The 24306-nt window shown below is 41.3% G+C and overlaps 1 protein-coding gene across 1 annotated transcript; it reads left to right on the forward strand.

The window, feature by feature from the left end:
* Nucleotides 1–862: 862 nt before the first annotated feature.
* On the forward strand, nt 863–22585 carry SERPINB7 (serpin family B member 7). Its single transcript, XM_065935205.1, has 8 exons — nt 863–882; nt 4572–4757; nt 9518–9568; nt 10147–10263; nt 14900–15017; nt 17934–18076; nt 20887–21033; nt 22187–22585. Exons 2-8 carry the CDS (start codon nt 4590–4592, stop codon nt 22583–22585), a joined length of 1143 nt encoding a protein of 380 aa, XP_065791277.1. The 5' UTR covers nt 863–882; nt 4572–4589.
* Nucleotides 22586–24306: the final 1721 nt, after the last annotated feature.

Consider the following 24306-nt stretch of genomic DNA (forward strand, 5'->3'; position numbering starts at 1 on the left):
CTGAAGAGGAGGGGAGGGTAAAAACGTATAAATAATGTGTAAGGCAAGGTCCGAAGCACTATGGGGACTTCCCCGGAATTCCAGGGGTTAAGACTCCGCCTTCCAGTACAGGGGCTGTGGCTTCATTCCCTGGTCGGGGAGCTAAGATGTCACAGGCCTGGTGGCCAAAAAACCAAAACATATACCAGAAGCAATATTGTAACAAATCCAATAAAGACTTTAAAAATGAAAAATGGTTCATAGCAAAAAAAAAAAAACAAAACAAAAAACAAAAACCCAAAAAACAAAAGCCACTGTGAAACCCTCTTCCTTCTGAAAGGGCCCACTCACCTACTTCCCCCGAGCACGGCAACCCTCGGCACGGCCAGAGCGACGTCTCTGTCCCGCTCTCTCTGCCCTCAGTAACTTGCTCTCTTCTCTTCTCTGGCCTGCCTGCTGCTCCTCACGACAGCTTCACACACAGGGAACGCGGCTCCTCGAAGGGGAGGAACTGAACAAACAGCACGGATCAGTGAGTGAGTCTGACAAGGACACCATCCCATGCCCAGAATACCGTTCGTGCCGCCATATACCATAAGAAAAGACTGTGGGGGCTCGTATCAAACTAAATAAAATTCCATGCTTAGCTTGGATTCATTAGAAAATATCCGCTTTGACTGTTTTGAATCGAGTCTGCAGCTAACACTCTGCACACTTCTTTGAATTTGCGTTATAAAGGGCCTGAACATAACTCTATTTTAATCACATTATTTAAAATTATCATGGTCATTACAAAAGGAAGTAGGGAGTGTCTGAGTCAGAGGCTTTATATTTCAGAGTAATGCAAGGAACTCTCTCAGACTCATCCAACCAGCAGCTAACTTCCTCTATGAAGAGAGTAAGGTAAATATTTCCAAAGCTCAGAACTTAAAGTCTGGCCAGACAGCTTACAGGAGAGAGAGAGACAGAGAGACAGAGAGAGACAGAGAGACACACAGAGATAGAGACAGAGAGACAGAGAGAGACAGACAGAGACAGATAGAGACAGAGACAGAGACAGACAGAAAGACACAGAGAGATAGAGACAGAGAGACAGAGAGAGACAGAGAGACAGAGACAGACAGAGAGACAGAGAGAGACAGAGAGACACACAGGGAGAAGCACACACACACAGACAGAGACAGAAACAGCAGTGGGGCTGGGGAGAGGGCAGTGAGTGCGTCTCTGCACCGAGGATCCGTCCTCGGCGTGGCCCTGGGCCCGCCCTGCTCCCGGCTTCTCTGTCTTGGGGCTCGTCTGCCCGCTTACCCTAGGGCACTGTGGACGGGGCGCCTGCCACTCAGAGGGCATCCAAGACCACCCAACACATCATGTTCCATCTTGGAGAAGAGAAATAGGATCAGGGAATAATGGACAAGTCTAGAATTCTATAATTCTGATGTTCTTATTTAAGGCATTATATGTTGGAGTATACACATTCTTGACATTAGAATTGAATTCTGTTTTAATTGTATATCTTTACTTATTTGATTAGGAATTTATGAAAATTTTAAACTATGTTTTTGAAAAAAATGGAAAGATTTGAATGTATTACATTTGACTTACATGATAAGAGTAAAAATTAAGTCTGTTCAACTGTAGTTATAATTTTTTCCTCTATGTGTACTTTAGTTCAGTAAAAACAGGAGGCTTTTTTTCCCCTCAGTAATGTACCATGAAACAAGATTACTTTTTCTTGTGCAGAAAGAGTTATCTTAAGAAGAAATAATATTTTGATCAAATAATAAGACACACAATTTATCAATTTGGTATAATACACTTAGATCCATGAAATATTTTCAATATAATTTCATGTTTTACTGAAAGTGTTTGTCCCTGGTTTTTCTCATGCATTAAAATTTATTTTTCTTACTTTTTAATTAGACTTTTAAAAAGCTTTACTGAGAACATATCTTTTCTTTCTGTTTTGACACAAAAATTATGTTAACAAAAGAAAGCAAGGAATAAAAAAATTTCTTAAGTTGAAACGTACCATAAGTAAGTAAATAGGCTTCAGTCTTCCCTGGACTTTGACATCCTTAAGTTTGCTGTTTAGGATCTAAAGACCTTCATAAGTATTTGATTCATGCTAACTTGAAAATGATAAATTAAGTCCATATCTGTGTATTATTTTTATAAGTATTTTTGCAGTTTTAGTGAAATAAAAGTTTAATTTAAAGTTAAGTTTCTGTATGATTTAAAAAGAATTTTCCTTCATTGCTGTATCTGCATAGTAGCATACCGGGGAGCACCATGCTGATACTTTCTTCTGTAGTTTGATGTAATTAATTTTCCTCTTCAGTTTAGTTATTTAACTGGGACCCAAATCATTGGGCATTTGTTGATGGTTTGTTTACATTTAATTTTTTTGTGCGTGTTTAATTTTTTTAAAAAGTTGCTGGAAGAAGAAATTATAGGAGAAGGAAAATCAGTTTTGGTAGCATGTTAATTTTCTAATATTAATTCTATGTCATCTGACAGAAATTTAGGGTGAAAACCAAGTAATTCAGCCATATATATTGGTACTTATTTGCCAGTATGATTCAGTCTTTGCATCAGATGAGAGGAATGAAACTTACTTTCATTGCTGGAAACTACAAAGAACTTGCATAAAGAAAAAAAAAAAAAAGCCGTGATGTGCAGTGGAACATACTTCTTGGCATTTATTTTCATAGAGTATGAACATGTCTGTACGAGAATATTTAACTGTATATTACCTAGAGCAGTTTATCATTTTAAAAGCTATTGCTTGAGAATGACTAGATCTAAGAAGTTCTTGGCTGATGTTTCTCTGTAATGATTATTTATCTAGTATGGTTTCTCTGCCATAGACTTCACCTAAGCCTTAAAAATATGTACTTAATTGTTTGAATGAACACATTCCTGTGTAGCTTCTCTTCTCTTCAATACAACAACAGTTTTGTGAAAAGTCAAGAGGATGACTAAAAAATTAGAAAATAAAATTTTGTGATTATTGCTTTATTAGAAAGTGATTTAACGAATAATTTTTAAAAACACGAAACGTCTCTTTCCCACCCGGGGGTAAAATAGTAAAAGTTGCATTTATAAAACAACAAGAACAGTTGGGACTTGACTGAGGAAAAATGTACTGAAGAGTGTGTTTTTGTATTTTGGATTATGAAACTACCAAATAGCTTTCAGACTCCCAATGGACCACTCAGGTAGGTCCCCCAAGAGGGTTTGTATAAATATGTTAATGTGCCTACAATGCTTTATTAAATGTAATTTCCTCTGTAAATATTTAGAAAGAATTATTATGGTTTTGCTTTTGAAGTTACTTTCCTAAGGGTGACTAATTTCATTTCAATGCTATGATTTTTTGGCAACCAACATGAAGTCTTGAAAATTATTTGAAGAGAGAGAATGTAACACATAATTTTTCTTCCTGAAATATAGTCCCTTGAATAGACTGTCTCATGTAAAATTTGTTTTACTGTAACATCACTTCTGGGGCTTCCACGGCAGCTCAGAGGCAAAGAACACGCTCGCCAATGCAGGAGACATGGGTTCCAACCCTGGGTTGGGAATATCTCCCAGAGAAGGAAACGGCAGCCCATGCCAGTGTTCTTGCCTGGAAAATCCCATGGATAGAGGAGGCTGCAGGCTACAGCCCAGGGGTTCACAGAGAGTCATATATGACTTAGTGACTGAACAGCAACAGCATTTCTGCTATATTTCAGCTTAGCAATCTGGAGATTTGAGAAAGCGTAGGCCCCATAAATGTGTTTGCTTGGGACTCAAAACAGAATGATCAAAGATCGCTGAAGCTGGAAATTCCACCTCCAGGAACAGTGAGACTCTGCTCTGGATGTGAGTATGAGGGCGCAGGCAGAAATATGGAAACATCGTGCTAAAGAAGAGCAATGTTTTTTAAAAAAGATACCATAATATTGTTGCCAGAAGAGAGTCTTAGAGCTTTGATAGCAAGAATACTTGGCCAAAAGAAATATTTCTTTTTGTTGTGAGTTATTTGATAGCTACATCCAAGGTTGAAGAATGAAACCTCAGATTTAAAAAATTAAAGAATATAAAAATTATATGTAGACAGCCATGTGTAAAACAGACAGCTAGTGGGAAGCTCCTGGACAGAATGGGAGCTCAGCTTGGTGTCTGGTGATAACCTGGAGGGGTGAGACAGGGTGGGTGGGAAGGAGACTCAGGAGGGAGGGGATATATGTATACCTACAGCTGATTCAGAGCTTCCCAGGTGGCGCTAGTGGTAAAGAACCCCCCTGCCAATGCAGGAGACATAAGAGATGCAGGTTTGATCCCTGGGTCAGGGAGATCCCCTGCAGGAGGGCATGGCAACCCACTCCAGTATTCTTGCCTGGAGAATCCCATGCACAGAGCCTGGCAGGCTACAGTCCATGAGGTCGCAAAGAGTCGGACATGACTGAAATGACATAGCATGCACTTTATTGTACAGTGGAAACTAACACAACTTTGTAAGGTAAATATACTCTAATTGAAAAAAGAAACTGTGTAATATCCACAGAAAACTACTTGGAGCTCTTTCTTTTCTCCCTCTCTAGCCTGTACTCCATTTCACCATGGCCTTCCTCGCTGCCGCAGACGCAGACTTTTGCTTCAACCTGTTCAGAGAGATGGACAGCAGTCAAGGAAGTGAAAACGTGTTCTTTTCCTCTCTGAGCCTCTTCACTGCCCTGGCCCTGGTTCGTTTGGGGGCAAGGGGTGACTGCGCTTCTCAGATGGATAAGGTCAGTCTTGATTGCATCACCAGCCATGACTTCTGTCATCGATCATCAGGGCGAACTGTTTTTCCCAAGAGAACATTGCACTGCAATGGTCTCATGTAAAGGAAGACCTCTCAGTGGATCCCATCCAGGGGAGGAAATAACACAGCTTGCAATCCCTGCTCTTTAAGCTGGAACATTTCCAGAACTTCAGTTTTGATCCTGTGCCTTAGTGTGGGTCTTGAAGTGTGTTTCCCATGCCAGCTTCACCTGAAGATATCAGTAGGAATTCAAAATCTTCGGCTCCAACTCAGACCTACTGAATCAGAAACTATGGGGATGGGGCCCAGCACTTGAGCTTTGATGGACATTCCAGGTGCACACGGAAGTAGAGAGCCTCAGCCTAAGTGATGGCGGCTCAGTGGTAAAGAACCTGCTGCCAATGCAGGAGACCCAAGAGACCTGGGTTAATCCCTGGGTCGGGAAGATCCCCTGGAGAACGAAATGGCAACCCACTCCAGTGTTCTTGCCTGGAAAATCCCATGGACAGAGGAGCCTGGTGGGCTACAGTCCATGGGGTTGCAAGCAGTCACACAGGACCAAGTGACTGAGCATGCACGCATACCTGAGTAATATGGATGAGAAGGAAGAGCCAGAAAGAAATGCCAGTGAAGTCCTAGCTTAGGCCCTGGTGACCTGCCCACAAATGACATAATAGTACAGTCTGGATGATGGCAGCCCACCAGGATGCTTGTCACACTGTCGCCAGTATCACCCTCCCCACCACATTTAGAAACAGCTTATTAACTCACTCCTGTCCACTACCCTGAGTGAGACCACAGGGAGGCAAAAAGGTCATGGTTTCTCTCCCTCCTCACGGGAATTTGCCTTAGAAATTCAGTGGGTCAGCAGCAGGTGAGATACCAGGGCCGAGCTGCATGTTGAAACTTCGATGCCCAACCTTCTGCCCACTGATTCCTCCCATTATTTTAATTCATAAACCAGTGCAAGAGGGAATGGATCCCTGCTGTAACCTTTCACGCTTAAGTATGTGTTGAAGGTTATTTGTGCAATCACAGAAGCTGGAAAGACTTGTTTCACTCTCTGGACTGCTCCACCAGTGACTGATACTAGGGAATAACCAGAGTCTAAAAATGCTGCTGTCCTAGAGCTGGGGTGGTTTCTAAGCTGGTGTGCTGAGCACCTCATGCTAACGCAATGATAACAGCCAGCTGGGAACGCCATCAGGGTCAGGCTCTGGGATAAGCTCCCCACGCATCTTATTTGATGCTTACAGTAACCCTGGAGTTGGCATCATTTCCCCGGTTGTATGCAGGGGTTGTCACACCATCTCTGTGCTAGTAAACTCAGGAAGGTCTTATTCTAAAGCAGAGTTTTTCAACCTTGGCTCTACTGACCTTCTGGGTCAGAGAATTCTTTGTTGTGAGGGGCTGTTCTGTGCTTTGTAGAAGGGTTTGCAGCTCTCCCCCGCCCCTTCCTGTTGGATATCATCAGCACATCTCTCCCCCATCGTGAAAATAAAAAGTGTCCCTAGACACCACCAAATATCCCCAAGAGGAAGAGCTGTCTGCCCTAAGTCAGTAAACTGAAAGGTAGCTCAAAGTACATTATCACAAAGCTTCAATTATCTTGAAGCCAATATTTTGATAAATACGGGTATTGACTTTGGAAAAATCAATCTAGCAACTAAGAAAAAAGATTTCCATTCATTATTTAAAATGCATAATGTTTTAGAAGCAAGTGAGTCTGTTTCTGGTACATCCACATATTCTCAAATAGCTGATCTATCTAGTGGTGATCTTGGGGAATTTTTTTTTAAAACACAGCTGCAGGAATTTAAAAAGTTAGTCTGACAGAAATTTTGGTCAAAAAGAGAAGATTCCTTTCTCCTTGCTAAGCTTCAGTTAATTAAGTTAATTACTAGGGTGTTTTTATGAGGTAGTGAGGAAAAGGTTTAGAACTCAGAGGAGCAGACACCATTCAAAATGTTTTTTCACAAAGCCATATATATTTTACTAAAGATAGCATTAAATAACAATCATATGACTTCCAGAGTTTTACCAGCCTTCTCTTGGTTAAATCTTTCTCAAAGATGACAGAAATGGACCCTCCAACTTCCAGGCCTTATTTTAGAAAGGAAATATGCAACGGGGCCACCCAAGTTCAAGTTCAGTGAACAAAAGCTGGTTAGTGCTTCTCTCCACTGAGGTGACTGACGATACAGACTTTTCTTTGCAACTTTTCCTTTTTCAGTTCTGGGGGTACTGAGGGGTAAACTTTTAACATGAATGTTACACATCAGTAAGAATTAAAAAAAACTACTCTTGGTGACCCCATGGACTATAGCCCACCAGGTACTTCTGTACCTGGGGATTTTCCAGGCAAAAACACTGGAGTGGGTGGCCTTTCCCTTCTCCAGGGGATCTTCCCAAACCAGGGATTGAACCCAGGTCTCCTGCATTGCAGGCAGATTCGTTACCGTCTGAGCCACCAGGGAAGCCCTATAATAACATAATCCAAGTAATAAAACTCATGCTTTTGTTTCCTCTCCTTGTGATTACAAAATAAACTCCATGGGAAGGAGGGTCCTTGTTGAACCTTCCTTTCTTAGTGACGAATTAGCAATTTCTTTTTTTTTTTTTTTTGAGATTTTTTTTGCTTGATGTGGACCTTTTGTAAAGTCTTTATTGAATGTGTTACAATATTGCTTCTATTTTATGTGTTTTGGCCATACAAGAGGCATGTGGGATTGTAGTTTCTGGACCAGGGATGGAATCTGCTGCTCCCGCATTGGAAGGGGGCGTCTTAACCACTGGACAGTCAGGGAAGTCCCTTAAATTAGTAATTTCAGTGTTCTGTTGATGAATCATAGTCACAATGAAACTGACCACAAAACTGTGAGGCAAAATTACGAACCCTGGAATATTCTAGTCAACTTGATCAGCTGGGAAGAGGTAACCACAATATCCTTGAAGGCACTGAAGGATGAGAAAGGGCGCTGATGCTCTTCCTGCTCCACAACTGCCTAGAACTGGGGAAAATGACACCCAGGCTTCCAGGCATAGTCCTCGATGTCTGCAAAGACCCCATTTGTGCTTTTTTAATTTACAGTAGAATGAATGTGTATATCAGACTTGCCTTGTGTCTCTCATTCCATCTCATATCATCGCCCTAGATTAAGAGGAGGTAGAAATTGAGGTTAGGTTCCAATTCTTTGTGGCATTTAAAGACTAACAATGATACTAATAGTCTTTATAAGTTTTCATATCCGTTTCTGAGCTGTTCCATTCTCCCCAAGCCAATAAGATGGTGCTAGAATTAGGGGTCTGAGGCTTTGAAGTAGAAATCCCTCACAGAGGCCCTGATAGCAACACTGGTTTAGTTAAATTCCCATATGTGTCTCTTTACCCTGCATCAGAACAGTCCTCCCAACCTTCTCCCTACTCACACTCCTCACACACAAACACAACCTGAAAGGTCCCTTAAGGCAAAGCTACATCTTTTTACAGAAAATTCAACCAATGATATTCTAAGAGTCACAAACTGAGACAGCAGAACAAATTCACCATTGCCTGGCAGTTGTTTAGATCTTTCAGATGACTGGTTGGGGGAATATAAGATAAACGCTACTCCATCACTGTCCATCCATGCCCAGGAGGCAGGAGGCACTCTTCCCCAGACAGCTGCATGAGTGATTCTCATACGCATGGTGCATTTTACTACTTCCTATTAATGGAGCTGTTTTGCATTTCAGATCCCAGAGACAGAGGGCCTGGAAAAAGACAGATAAAGTGTAGTAAGAAATCAAGATGGGCATAGGAGCAATTATTAGAATAATGGGGTTATTGAGAGCCATGCTGAAAAAGGAAAAGCCCAAACTGCTCAATTTCAAGTAATTTTTTTGTTTGTTTAGTCACTCAGTCATGTCCAACTCTTTGTCACTCCATGGACTGTAGCCTTCCAGGCTCTTCTGTCCATGGGATTTCCCAAGCAAGAATATTGGAGTGGGTTGCCATTTCCTTCTCCAGGGTATCTTCCAACCCAGGGATCAAATCCATGTCTCTTATGTCTCCTGCGTTGGCAGGAAGATTCTTTACCACTGAGCCACCAGGGAAGCCTCTCAAATAATTGCAGGTTCAAAAATTATATCTATCAAACCCCAATTTTTCTTCCTATTTAATATTTGCTAGATACTCAGTAACTAGTTTTCCCTTTTATGTCTTAAAAAATTATTTATTAATTGGTGGCACCAGGCCTTAGTTGTGGCATCCGGGATCTAGTTCCTTGATCAGGACTCAAACCTGGGACTCCTGGCATTGGAGGTACAGAGTCTTGACCACTGGACCACCAGGGAAATCGCTTGCTTTTATGTCTTGGTGCGTATGTAGTCAACCCCAATCTTGCCTCCTGTTACATTAAACAAAGTTTCCATTTTTTTATGAGACTATTTTTGATTCTGGTTCAGGTTTAATCAGTGAGTAATTATTAAATTGATCCCCAAGAATGAGCAAACCAAAATTATTAAACATATTTCACTTTGTAGCCATTTATTTATGAATTCTCCCAGTTTGTGATACTTTCCCCAATGAATAGTCTTGTTCTAAACACATCAATAGGACAGGTGCACAGTTCATTGCTGACTTATGTGCTAACAAACAAATACACAAACACAGCCACCAACAGTGAAATCTCCACTTGTTTTTATTAGTTCTCTTCTTGTTTGCCACTGCTTGCTGACTGCTTTCCTTGCTGCCTCTTTACAGGTGCTTCACTTTAATACCTTCTCAAGACATGGGAACTCTGCTGATACTCAGGTAAAGACAATATGTTCTTCTAGAGAAAGAGACTGTAAGAATCGATTTAGAAAAATCCCCATCTCACTAATATATTTCTATGTTCTCTCCCCTTTAAAACAAAGGATCATGTGTCATTCAGATTTCTGTATTGTGGGTATTCCAGATACAATTTTTGATAATTTATTTGTAAATTATCAAGTAAGCCAATATTTTACTTACGTGTTAGCTAAAATTTGGCAAGATAGTGTGGAACTAAATGTTTGCGTTTTATCCTTTGATATTCACAGTCAACTTACATTGGTAAAATGAATTATTTAGTACATGCATTAGACAAATTCATTATCTTCTGTTAATAGTTTTATTTTAAGGTTATTTATTTATTTCACTAACTCCTTTAATTAACTTTGATCACAGACACTATTTTGAGAAAGGGTGAAAAATTTTAGATGTATGTGACACTGTTTCCTGCTTTAATAAGCATCGTTGCTTTTAAATTCTTTTATGATAATATTATACATGTTTTATTTCATGTGTAAAAAGAGTAGACATATTTTTGCAACCCAAGAATAATTTTTTATAAATCTTTTTAACAGCAGCCAGGACTCCAATCTCAACTGAAAAGAGTTCTGTCTGATATAAACACATCCCACAAGGATTATGAACTCGGCATTGCCAATGGACTTTTTGCAGAAAAAGTATTTGATATTCAAAAGGTAAATGCAGGCTCCTGTGTTAGATAGTTATTTCTGTTATGAACCTGAGTCTTGTTCAATTCATCATCTGAATAAAGGCTTGTACCTTTCCATGGGGCCATACCAAGGTGATATTTTTTTTTCCTGTCACTATTAATTAGGTTCCCAGATGCTTCTCAATATTATCACTTTATTTCCAAAGTACAACTTTTCTTCACCTGAATGATCACATATTCAGGGTCCCTAGACTGACATGCTCCAAGACAGAGAGAGCTTGTCCACTGGCAGCCATGTCCACTGGAGTTGAAACTGGGGTGGGAGGAACAGACAATGCATTTATGGTTGTCTATGGGGGGCAGAGAAAAAGCCTATCCACCTTTCCTTTGAGTTTTCCGTCTTCTAGGACAGTTCTTCATCCCCAGTGCTGAGTTCACCTCCCTTTTATGCCCTTCCATCTCTCCTCCCAGCAGTTACTTATCTTTTCAATAAGATCACTCATAAAAGGGGGCTTCCCCAAGGGCTCAGCTTGGAAGGAATCCACTTACAATGCAGCAGACACAGGAGACATGGGCTCAATCTATGGGTCAGGAAGATCCCTGGAGTAGGGAATGGCTACCCACTGCAGTTTTCTTACCTAATCCCATGGACAGAGGAGTCTGGTGGGTACAGACATGGTGTTGTAGAGTTGGGCATGACTGAGCACGTGGCACACACTTATAAAAGAGCTCTTGGTAAGAGACATAGTCGCATAAGACTGGCCAATGGTAGAATTGCAGCTAAGACTCAACACAGGAGGTGAATAACTTGAGGTCAGCAGCCTGATTTTTGGTACTACTACATGGTGTTTGAATTACCAATTCACTCATCATGGAATTCTCCTCATTCAAAGACGAGCAAGTCCCAGAACGCACTCTTGCATTCTGGTGTGCCTGACCCATCGTTGCTATGACAACCAGAAGCTGGTAGCACTGTTCAAGCAGACACAGTGGCCACGATTCTCTGGGGGAAGTCTGTTCTCCCTTTTAATTCTCCACGTGTCACACAACTGTAAAACTCCACCCCGTGACATCTCTGGGCTGGTCTCCGCTTGCATCTTCTCCAGTTCTCTGTGTCCCGCCCAGTCATTAATGCTTCATCTGTCTGTCACCCACTCAGATTCTTTGCCCTTTCCAGCACCACTCCCGAATTGTCTGGCAACTTGTCAATTATGAAGCATTAGGTCACTTTGCTTTTAATCCTCCCAAAGGTATCCTACACAAGTTTCACAGGAGCCACCGTGAGGTTCAGCCCACAGTTTGAGTCTCAGTGCCCACGATGCTGTTGTGTTCCTGAGGGGCCCTCAGCCATAGCCTGCATGCTGACGTGTCTCTCACGGTGCTGTTTATAGCGGCTTGTGTCCATGTTCCTTTTTCTGATTCTCTTTGCAATGTGCCCAGAAGCACAGGAAAGGTGAGATCTAATCAAGAACAGTGAAAACAAGACAGCCGGTTTTTTTCCTCCCAAACATTTAAAAGTATAATAAGTTATTCTAAAAACTACTTTTGATTTAAATGCACCTATCATCAAATTTCAATCAGATAGATCAAAGATAGATAATCTCCAAACTTCTTACATTTCTTCTTATAACACTTTTTAACTCACATTTGAGTATGGGTTCAAATAAGAGGATACATATTCTACTAGAATTGATAAAGATAATATTGTGTAAATAGTCTCCGTGAAAATACGGTATGATAGAAGACCCAACCACTACCTCTGCTCCCATGTTCTGCCTCCTCCCCCAGTCCTTGCTGAATGTGCCTTGGATAGGACCGCTCTACATGTTATTCCATACCTGATTCTGCCACTGTTTTGAATAAACTTAGCGTCCCTGTGGGTGATTCAGCTTCCACAGTTCCCTGACCTTCTCTCTGCACCATTGTAGATACCCGAGCCACGCCCTGAAACTCAGCAGCGACCTGAGGTCCGCAACTCCAGTTTCCCAGCGTAGCCACACCGCGCGTGCCTGTCGTTCTTTCATCCCCACTCGACCTGTGCTGCAGCTGCACCGAGTCATCCACTCTCCTGACCTCCCGACTTTCTCTCGGCAAACCAGCTCTCCCCGCCTAGCTTTATTCCTGCACTGAACTGCTCTCGGCCTCCCCTTCCCCATTCTCTCCCCCAGCAAAGCCCTGAGTCAGGGTCAGGGCTGTGACTCCACTCAGTGGTGCCTGGGCTGCAGAAGAATGCGCGTGGGAGCCTGGGCGTGTGCAGTCACCGCCGCCGCGCCGTGGCGGTCTCCCCGCCGCCCCAGTCGGATGTCCAACAGCCAGCTTTGCTGTTTCATTCCCGACAGCAGTTTTTGAAAACTCTCCTACTTCTCTCAGTTTCCCGACAAGCCCTTACTATTACCATCAGTTTCAACTGAAGTTCTTGTCTTCTACTTGACAAAGAGAATAGAGGCAGGATTCATATCCCAACCATCTGCTGATCTTTCCCCCTCTTTCCATCAATTTCAGAGGGAACAGTTTTCCTAAACGGTCAATTCCTCCACTGCTTTCTTGCCTCCTACACCCTTCCTTGGTGTTATCATTTCATCAATATTCTTTATTGGGCTTTTACTACACTACCTTCTTCTTTCTCATAGCATATAAATATATGTACAAGGTACCTTTTTTCTAAAGTTTTTCTTTAGAAGCTGCTTAATGATTCTCCTTCCCATCTTATTGTTTCTCACTCTGAAAATGTAAGCTTGAAAAGTCCAGCTTAATGAAAGAATAATATGTACTCTCCGAGTCCACCCCCCCGCCCTTTTACTCCTCAATCCATTGCAATCTGGCATCTATGTTAAATGCTCCCCTGAAATCCTTTTTATGAAGTTGACTGCTGCCTTCCATGTGGACACCCAAGCTATGAACACTTTGCAGTTTTTATCTTATTTGCCTCTTCATAGTATTCAACATGAATGATATTCACTGAAACTCTCCCCTCTCATTGTTTTTATGGTATTGATTTCTCCTGGTTTTCTACTCAGTCTCTTTTGTTTATATTTGTTCCTCCAGGCATCCCTAAAGTACTAGTGTTCTTTAAACTTTCTGTCTTCAGCCATCTTCCATTTTCAGTTTACTTTCTTACCCAAGGAGAGATTGCATGTTCAAACAGTGTGTAGTTCTTTAGCCTTGTTCTCCCTGCCTCCTGCCAGTCCTCAGACGGGCACCTCCAGACTCTCATGTTCCATCCCTTCTGTCCTCTGACTTCTCTTTCTTCTGTGTTCTCTCTCAGTGAATTATCCACCAAGTATTTGGGTCAAATTTGTCTTCTCCTTTTCCCTAAGCCTCACAGTCCCTTAGTGAAGAATACCTATTAGGTCTTCCTTCTACTTTTCAAAAGAAAGGCTATATTGAAATAATCTGAAACTTACAGAAAAGTTGCAAGTGTTATAGAGAAGAAAAAATTTTTTTCCAGAACCATTGAAGATCCCTAATCATATTTGAAGTCTTTGGTGTAATCCTACAAACAATGAGATTCTCCTACATAAGCACAGTGCAACCATCATAATCAGGAAATTCACACTGTTATATCATTATCAGCTAATCTTTAGATCCTTTTGAGTCTAAGCAATCATCACTACATCATCCCATAGCAATCATGCATTGTGTTTTGTTGGTATGTATCTTTAGTATCTTTCAATTTGGAACAGTTTCCTAGCCTTTTTTTGACTTTAAGGATCTTGACACTTCTAATGATTATTCATAATGTCCAGTTTTAGACTAGTTATATTTTAGAATGTCCTTCAGTGTGAATCTGTTTGATGTTTCTTCATAATTAGAGTCATATTTTTTCCAGCTCTATTGAGACATAACATATAACACTGTGTAAGTCTAAGGTGTACAAAAAGTTGATCTGATACTCTTATGTCATAAAAGTCTTCCCTGGTGCTCAGACAGTAAAAAATCTGCCTGCAGTGTGAAAGACTGGTGTTCGGTCCCTGGGTCGGGAAGATCCCTTGGAGAAGGGAATGACAACTCACTCCAGTATTCTTGCCTGGAGAATCCCATGGACAGAGGAGCCTGGCGGGCTACAGTCCATGGGGTTGCAAAGAGTTGGACACGACTGAGCAGCTAACACACATATGTTGCAAAATGGTTATCACCATTTCTTTAGATCACTCCTCCATCTGATTTGATAGAAAACATCACAGGTGTTGTTTTATTTTCATCATATTATCCTTATTGCTCCTCTGGCAGGATTTTGATTAATCCTATTGCTGACAGTGTTATCTTTGATCACTTGATTGAGGTGATATCTGCTAGGTTTCTTGAACAGTTTTTCAGTAGAATGAGGATGACACAAACAAGGGGCAAGAGGTAGGAGGCTCCTGAAATATTTACGGTGAGAAAGCAGTGGTGAAGTTGAGGGGGTGCGTATTAGCCATAACCTGTGTTGGTCTCAATGCATTTCAGCATGCTTGCTATGCAAATTCAACTTCAAGTTCTCTGGTCCTCCCTTCCAGCCATAGTTCTTCACCTTTGAGGCAGGATGTAGTCCTTGAGTAAGGTAGTGGAAATGAGGGGACAATTTCAAATGTATGTTTCTTATGGTGCTTAGTTGGTGGTGATTTGTAAGTACAAGAACTATGTTTATTACTTATAAAGCTGTATATCATTTATATTTATAGGACTATATTGAGTGTGCTAAGAAATTATATAATGCTAAAGTGGAAAGAGTTGACTTTACAAATGATGTGGAAGACACCAGATATAAAATTAACAAATGGATTGAAAATGAGACCCGTGGTGAGTGCAAAGCCCTGTTTTTCTGCAAGATTGTCAGTTATATGTGACTATTGAGAACTCCCAATGTTAAAGTTGGGAGTCTTTTGTATATATGAGAAACTGTGCCTGCTTATCAGAAGTAATGATTGCTGTTATTTAAAATTGCTCGAGGTTTTGTCCAGGGAATTCCCAGGTGGCATAATGGTAAAGAATTCACCTGCCAATGCAGGAGACACAGGTTAGATCCCTGGGTTGGGAAGATCCCCTGCAGGAGGAGATGGCAACTCACTCCAGTATTCTTGCCAGGAAAATCCCATAAACAGCAGAGCTTGGTGGGCTATAGTCCATGGGTCTCAAAGAATTGGACACAACTGAGCATACACACACATAGGTTTTTATGACACTCTGTTGAAAAAATAAATTTAATTTTAAATTTTCTTCATTTATCAAAATTATATATCTGGCAATGGTGGTTCCTTCCATAAAAAAGCATATTTCTTTATTGACAAGTCTCTTTCCAACTAAAAATGAAATTCAGCTAATGGTCTGGTTTAGTACCAAACAAATAAAGAAATCTATTTATTGTTTTCTTAGTCAATGATTCCAAAGCTTGTCATTTCTTTACCTAAGAAATGGCCTTAATTTATACTCTGAACAATATATATATTTTCTGAGTTTGGTTCCATTTCAAAAATATGAGACATGTAACTTGCACCCTTAAGTACAAACATTCAAAAGCATATTATTATTCCAGAAAGTAAGAATACAGTGGCTCAGTTTTGCTTTTGCTCATTCATTCATCATTACTTCAGTAGAGCTAATTTGACCATTAGCTACCATGTATTTCAAATATACTCTTCATAAATCAAAAAACTATGCAATTAGTTTTCTAATGTTCAGTCGCTCAGTCGTGTCTGACTCTTTGCAACCCTAAAGCATGCCAGGCTTCCCTGTCCTTCATCATCTCCTGGAGTTTGGTCAAATTCATGTCCATTGAGTTGGTGATGCCATCCAACCATCTCATCTTCTGTCGTCCCCTTTCCTCTTGCCTTCCACTTAGTGTTAAAGTATTTTGGCATATCAGATTACTACTACCTTTCTTTATTTGGAGCAGTAATTTATTTTCCCTTCTTCCTTTCTCATGCAAATCAATGTATAATTATTCTCACTGTGATGAGGGCATGGACTCAATACTTATTTAGAGGAACACTTCAAAATGATGTCAATATTCCAATAAACCTACCTTGGTCTTATTAGGTTTTATTCCTCCTCCTCCCACCACCCTCCACACTCTCTTCAATCCTACACACACTGCCAAAGTCATCCTTTAGAAAGGCAAATCTGAACCATTATGACCATGCCCTTTTTTGTGTTTCAGTGAATCTTGAACAATGCTTTTCCATCGCCTTCAAGATAATAAAAAATTCATATCAGACTTTCCAAGCTCAATTATCTGGCTCCTGCCACCAACCTTTCCAATCTTACTCTTCCTATTGAATCAGAATAAGTTAGGATTTTCCCAAATACAGTTAGCTCTTCGAAGCTTCCAAGTTTTGAATAAAGAGTCCCAACTTTTTGGAAATTCTCCCTGGCACTCACCTTGCCCTCAGCTCAAGCAGGTGGCCTGGCCATAGACGCTGTGTTTCCACCCCACACTGGGCACAGGGCTGTGACCCCAGGATGCTGCAACTGCATTAAGGTGGTGCCTCCACTGCACTGGACTTGTTAATGAACGTTCATGAGGCCAACACACAGTGAAGCCAAACAAACTGAACCATCAGAGTTTGGAAGCAGAGAAAGGTTACTGCAGGACCAAGTAAGTGGTCCCTGTGGTGGACCCAAAAAGCCCTGAGCTCCTGGAAGAGTTTCAGCAAAGCATTTTTAAAAGCCAGGGCAGGTGGGGAGTTGCAGAGTTTGTGATCAGCTCGTGAAGAATTCTCTGGTTAATGCTGAGGCACCAGGGTGGTGTCACAGAGGGTCGTGTTCTCAGTCCTTAGGCTCCAAGAGGTTTGAGGCTATGGGCTCTGGTGTTAGGCAGTTAACACCCTCCATTTGGTACGGGGGAGGTTTTTCACATCTGCAAGACAACTCAGGAAATGTGGGCATGCTAAGTCCCTTCAGTTGTGTCTGACTCTTTGTGACCCCATGGGTGGTAGTCCACCAGGCTCCTCTATCCATGGAATTCTCCAGGCAAGAATACTGGAGTGGGTTGCCATTTCCTCCTCCAGGGGAGCTTCCCGACCCAGAGACCAAACCCATTCTGCATTGCTGGCAGATTCTTCACCATCTGAGCCACTGGGGAAACCCATTATATTCCTGAGTCTACTGCTTCTCTTACATTGGCAGGCAAATTCTTTGCAACTAGTGCCACCAGCAAATGTGTATCAAATACTATTATCTAGGCACTTCAGAGAGGAGCTAAAGGAGGGGGTATGTGGGAAGGCCTGCCCAGGGAAGGCCCCATAGGATCCTGTTCAGTATCCAGAATAGTGCAAGGCATTTAGCAAAAATCTCATGAACATGGAATGTAGGAATTAACCCATTCAATGAAATGGCATTAAACTGTACTTGGAATGCTATGGCCTCATCAATGGAATAAATGAAGGCAGTTTGGTGTCTATGAGTAGGGAAGGTCTCTGAGAATTGTCTTCTTGGGCCAGAATCCTGTTTTATGTGACTTTGTACAAATTACTTTTCTATGCCCTAGATTTCTCAGCAGGCAACAGAAATAATAATAGTGCCTTCCCTACAGGGATTTTGTGAAAATTAAACCAAATATTGCACATAAATCATTGCACATGGAAAGTGCTGGACAAAATAATTGATCACAGATTATTACTGATATCATGATCATTTAAATTATGTCATAAGAAAAATATTCATCTTGTCTTTAGCTTTTTAAAATTTGCATTTTTGTCTCAATTTATTTTTCAAAAGGCAAAATCAGGGATGTCTTTCATGAAGGTACCATAAGCTCATCTGCTGTGATGGTGCTGGTGAATGCTGTGTACTTCAAAGGCAAGTGGGAGTCAGCCTTCACCAAGAGCCAGACCCAAAATTGCCACTTCAGATCCCCCAAGGTATGGAATTCTATTTAATTTAGAAAGGTTTTTGCCAATAATATGCCTTTACAGGGCTTCCCTAGTGACTCAGACAGTAAAGAAACCACCTGCAATGCAGGAGACCTAGGTTCTATCCCTGGGTTGGGAAGACCCCCTGGAGAAGGGCACAGCAACCCTCTCCAGTATTCTTGCCTGGAGAATCCCATGGACAGAGGAGCCTGGTGGGCTACAGTCCATATGGAGTCGCAAAGAGTTGGACATGACTGAGAGACTGATACTTTCACTTTCACACAGTAATCTTAGTAAAGTAGAAACATCAAAGACTTTGCAGTCAGACACGCCACGTTAGGGTCCTTACCTTGCTTCATAGGAGTTACCTTGTCTTAGCGCATGAACCTTAAACCCATAGTCTTTCTCACAAGTAAAACCAAGCTATTCCATTAGTTCACCTAGAGCATTCCTTTCAATACTTTGGTCACCGGATGCAAAGAGCTGACTCATTGGAAAAGACCCTGATGCTGGGAAAGATTGAGCGCAGGAGAAGAAGATTACAAAGGATGAGATGGTTAGATATCATCACCAACTCAATGGACGTAAATCTGAGCAAACTCTGGAGATTAAGAAGGGCAGGGAAGCCTGGAGTGTTGCATTCCATGGCGTACAAAGAGCTAGACATGACGTTGTGACTGAACAACAACAACAAATTCCTTTCAATCCTCAGTCTTTCATGCTGAAGCATAGGAATTCAGATTTAATGTTTAAACATAGTTTTATTTTTAAGTGGAAAATGCTATTGAAATGTTCTTTCTGCACCTTTCTATATCAGAAGTTTTAGACACAGGAGTGTGGAGAGCTCATGGAAATAAAAAATGACTGAGGAGTGAGGAGATGGGCAGTAAGAGGTTGCCTAGTAGGCTGTGTCTGTGGGGAGAGGAGCGCTTTGGGAGGAAGGAGAAGAAACTTGAGCAGAGTAGGTCAGACGCCAGGAGGACTTGGAGTTTGGAGGCGTTTAGCACCTGCATGGAGGCCGGCCAGCCCTGCTGTGTGCCCTTAACTGCAGGGTCCCAAGGAGAGCCCAACTCAGGAGCAAGTCTATAATGTAGGTGCCTCTATGAGAACATAGAGAGGAGCATAGAAGTATTTTGAAAATCCTAAGTGAAAAAACTGAAACCTAATAAATCCTAGTAAACCAGAACTCTGTCTGATAGAGACGTTAGCTGTGTAGTTGCAAGATGAAGCATATTAGACAGTCCTAGAATTGTAATGGGGCTTCCCAGGTGGCGCTAGTGGTAAAGAATCCACCTGCCAATGCAGGAGATGCAGGAGACTCAGGTTTGATCCCTGGGCAGGGAAGATCCCTGGAGGAGAGCATGGCAATCCACACCAGCATTCTTGCCTGGAACATTCCGTGGGCAGAGGAGCCTGGCGGACTAGAGTCCATGGGGCTGCAAAGAGCTGAACACGACCAAGTGCACACACACAGAATTTGAATGGCTGAGGCTGACAGCGTTAATGGTATTTGGAAATGAGCTTTTATTTCCCAGTCTTTCCTTCAACTCCTCTGGTAGACTACATTTGTTAACTCATTTCCATAAATGAAAATGAAGCGTGACTCTTTCCTGCACTGTCTATGGGGTTTTGTTTGTTTGTATTTTGCTCCTAAATAATGGCTTATTTAAATAAATATGAGTATGTGCAAATAAAATATCTGTAAGTATTAACATAAAGTATAATAACATTGTTTAAAATAATCTTCCTGACTATATCCCTTATAATAGAGTTCTAATATATAACTCATAATATAATATGCTGTAGAATCTATATCACTTGACAGCTTTGGTTCCATCCAAAACTGGTGAAGCCATCCCTTCGCTAAGAAGTCTGACTTCCACCTCTCTCCAGCATAACGCAGCCGTGGGAGTCGTCCCTGCCCTAGCTTGGAAGTGAGACTTTGCGGCTCGGCCCCCGGGGTTCCAGAGTCAGGGAGAAGGCGCCTGCCTGTCTCACTAGGAAGGTGCCTTCTTTCCTTTACTGCGTCACTTGTGCTCTTTCTGGGGTTTGGATTCTTGGTCAAAAAGGACAACCTTTCTGGAGGAAGAAGAACCCATGATTCAAGCGAAAAATTTATCCGTCTCCTCTGTAGGATCTTCTTTCGTAAAGGGAGATTTTATACAAATACTGAAAAACTTGCAGAATCACAATATCTTTTAGGAAAGACAGTCTATTATATCTCTATTATGTTTCTAAGTCTAGAAGTGGTATCCTAAAGATAAGAGCTACAGTGTTTCCCTCAAGTTAATTTGTCAAATATTTCGCAGGAATTTAAAAAAAAAGCTTTACAACACACCATTATTAAATTGTAATTTTTATAACACTTGCTTGTATTTTACTTCTATAGAGAAAAATCTATAGCAATCACTTGAAATTATAAAGCTATTTAATAATTATTCATGACATGATATAGACATTTTCAGATAAAACACTAAATGCAAGGCAATGTTCCTAGTGCTAGCTATAGTAAGGCACATAATCTTTGAAACAATCCTATGCAATAGAGACTGTATTTACCTCCATTACAGAGATGAGGTGTAGAGACATAGAGAGGTGAAGTAACTTTCCCAAGGTCACACAGTTGGTGAGTTTTAAGCTCAGGTAGTTACTCTCAAAATCTGTGGTTTTACTCGAGATGTGGACCAATAGGACCACCACTGGCAGCAAGTTGGGGAAAATCCACTGGAAAGAAAAACCTGCAGCACTATTCTCATTGTATTTGGTCAATAAATGAAATAAGGCGGGCTTTAATTTTTTTTTAATGACTTGACTTTCAGTGTCCTGGGAAAGCAGTGGCCATGATGCATCAAGAACGGAAGTTCAATTTGTCTGTCATTAAAGATCCATCCATGCAGGTCCTTGAGCTCAGATATCATGGTGGTATAAGCATGTACATAATGCTGCCGGATAATGACCTGTCGCAAGTAAGTTACCGCTGTTGCTCTCACTGCTGGGGAATAAGAAGACATCTAGGGCCCTTGACTGTGTTCTTATCTATCAACTTCAAGATTTCCGGTTGTTAGAATTAGTCACTTACCCATTTGTTCATTTATTAATCCAAGATTTGTAAACTATGTTCATATGAAAACTTTTCCTGTTATAAATCTGGAATGATCTGTGATCAATTCTCGGTGCTAAGGAGTTGGTGAGTTCAATTTGTGAGTCACTTTGCGGCAGTGGGTTTGGAAAGATATATGTGGCCCTTCACTCTGTCACTAGGGGCTTCCCAGATGGCTCAGTGGTAAAGAATCCACCTGTCAAGAAGGAGACATGGGTTCAATCTCTGGGTTTGGAAGATCCCCTGGAGAAGTAAATGGCTACCCACTCTAGTGTTCTTGCCTGGAGAATTTCGTAGACAGAGGAGCCTGGTGGTCTATAGTCCATGTGTTTGCAAAGTCAGACACGACTGGGCACACACACATACGCATGCGTTATGTCACTAAGGGTCCTAGCTGTGCACCTTGGGCACATCTCCCTACATTGTCTTGGGCTGCAGTTGTCACACATGTGGAGTAGGAGAGTCAATTTGTATCCAAATCTTCCAGTGTGGGCGCCTGCGCTGGGGGATGCTGATCGCACAATTCTGGAGGCTACAGCTCTGAGCTCCTTGCTGTTGGCTACCCGGGGTTCCACTGGTTTACTCCTGCATGTTGTGCAAATGTTATTTTCCGTGTCTTTCATGAGGCAGAAATGGTCAGGAAACACTGATTCAAATGACTGCTGAGTTCCTTTCTCCCTCTCATGATCTCTGATTCCCAAATTCCTTCACTTGCTCACTGTTCCACTTGGTCTATATATGTTAATATGTGGGCAGAGAACAGAAATGCCTTGAAATATCAATACAAATAAACCACACCTTGTCATAGCAGAGCAAATTAAACATATGATTCATTCAAGAGTACTTGAACCATTTGTTTTAATCATTTCCCATTTCCAGACTCCCCTGGCACCCTTTCACATACTTACAAGTAAATATCCACGAGAGAATTGTTAGGGAAGACCATATACCTCTGTAGCTATTGTTTCATCTGTTTCTTAACCATATGGTTCTAAGTTGCCTTGTAACTATTTCTACAGATTGAAAGCAAACTGACTTTTCAGAATCTAATGGACTGGACCAATCCAAGAAAAATGAAATCTCAGTATGTCGAAGTGTTTCTACCTCAGTTCAAGATAGAGAAGAATTATGAAATCAAGCAATACTTAGAAGCCCTAGGGCTGAGAGATATCTTTGATGAATCCAGAGCTGATCTCTCTGGTATAGCTGCAGGAGGCCGTCTATATGTATCCAAACTGATGCACAAGTCTTACATAGAGGTCACCGAGGAGGGCACAGAGGCCACTGCTGTCACAGGAAGCAACGTCGTGGAAAAGCAGCTGCCTGAGTCGAGCGTGTTCCGAGCTGATCACCCATTCCTGTTTATAATCAGGAAGGACGACATCATCTTGTTCAGCGGCAAAGTCTCTTGCCCTTGAAGCTACAATCGGTTTTTATTAGAACAGAAGCACAACATCAAGGAGCCACCACAAGGAAGTAGATTTAAGTTTAACTGGAAGCATGTGATGACTCCTTTAGGTTCACTTCCTTCTAACATTGATCAGCAGAAGATTTGGGTGACTTGACTTGACCTGGTTGATTGTCCTGATCTTGCTCTTAGCATTTCTACCACCATCAGGCCCACCTCTTTCTAATTTCATTGTCTTTCTATCCACACTGATTTCTACCAGTCTTCACCATAGCCACTTGCACAAAGATCTGGGTATACTATCTGGGAACTGTGGAATGCTCTACCTGTAATGTTAGAGTAGTAATGTAGAAGCAGCCCTAGGGATATTTTTTGAGACTGTAGTTATCACAGATATTCTAGTTTCATTGCAAATATCTAAGAAGAAGATCCAGCTGCTGGAAATAAGTGTCAAGGATAACTTTTCCTTGCTGAGCTAAGAAGACATCAGAATTGACTTTTAATATATCCGGTTTGAAATTAGTATCTAATTTAGATGCTAAAAATTATGGATTTAGGATTGGGAACCAGCAAAATATTTCATCAATAATTTTGAGTTGACACTTTTCAGCCTTTCCTTGATAGAGATTTGATGTGTACATAGCTTTTCAAATATTAAATTAGTGTCTTTTAACTTTTGCCATTTGTTTATAGTGTATTATTTCATATGCTGTGTACTTTGTTTTTTTCTTTATTTATCAGAATAACGAAATACGAAATAATTATACCTTGTGATTGTTCTTGGACGAATTGTGGGAGTATTGGCACTCTTTTCTAGGCCAAGCAAGCAACTAAAAGAAAGAATGCTTTTTTAATATAAATATGATTTGGTCAGTGTTGCTATTTTATTACACATAAAAGTTACTTTTACAGATACTTACATAAGCAGATCATTTAATTTAAAATTAAATATTAGGATTTAAATTCATAAGGTTACATAATTTGCATATATCCAGTTCAGTTCAGTTCAGTTCAGTTCAGTCACTCAGTCGTGTCTGACTCTTTGCATCCCCATGAATCGCAGCACACCAGGCCTCCCTGTCCATCACCAACTCCCAGAGTCTATCCGAACCCATGTCCATTGACTCAGTGATGCTGTCCAGCCATCTCATCCTCTGCCATCCCCTTCTCCTCCTGCCCCCAATCCTTCCCAGCATCAGGGTCTTTTCCAATGAGTCAACTCTTCGCATGAGGTGGCCAAAGTACTGCAGTTTCAGCATCAACATCAGTCCTTCCAATGAACATCCAGGACTGATCTCTTCTAGGATGGACCGGTTGGATCTCCTTGGAGTCCAAGGAACTCTCAAGAGTCTTCTCCAACACCACAGTTCAACAGCATCAATTCTTCGGTGCTCAACTTTCTTTACTGTCCAACTCTCACATCCATACATGACCTTTGGGAAAACCACAGCCTTGACTAGATGGACCTTTGTTGGCAAAGTAATGTCTCTGCTTTTAAATATGCTATCTAGGTTGGTCATAACTTTCCTTCCAAGGAGTAAGCATCTTTTAATTTCATGGCTGCAATCACCATCTGCAGTGATTTTGGAGCCCCCCAAAATAAAGTCTGACACTGTTTCCACTGTTTCCCCATCTATTTCCCATGAAATGATGGGACCAGATGCCATGATCTTAGTTTTCTGAGTGTTGAGCTTTAAGCCAACTTTTTCACCCTCCTCTTTCACTTTCATC

The sequence above is a fragment of the Muntiacus reevesi genome, chromosome 4 (genome assembly GCF_963930625.1).
Source record: "Muntiacus reevesi chromosome 4, mMunRee1.1, whole genome shotgun sequence".
In the NCBI taxonomy this organism is placed as follows: Eukaryota; Metazoa; Chordata; class Mammalia; order Artiodactyla; family Cervidae; genus Muntiacus; species Muntiacus reevesi.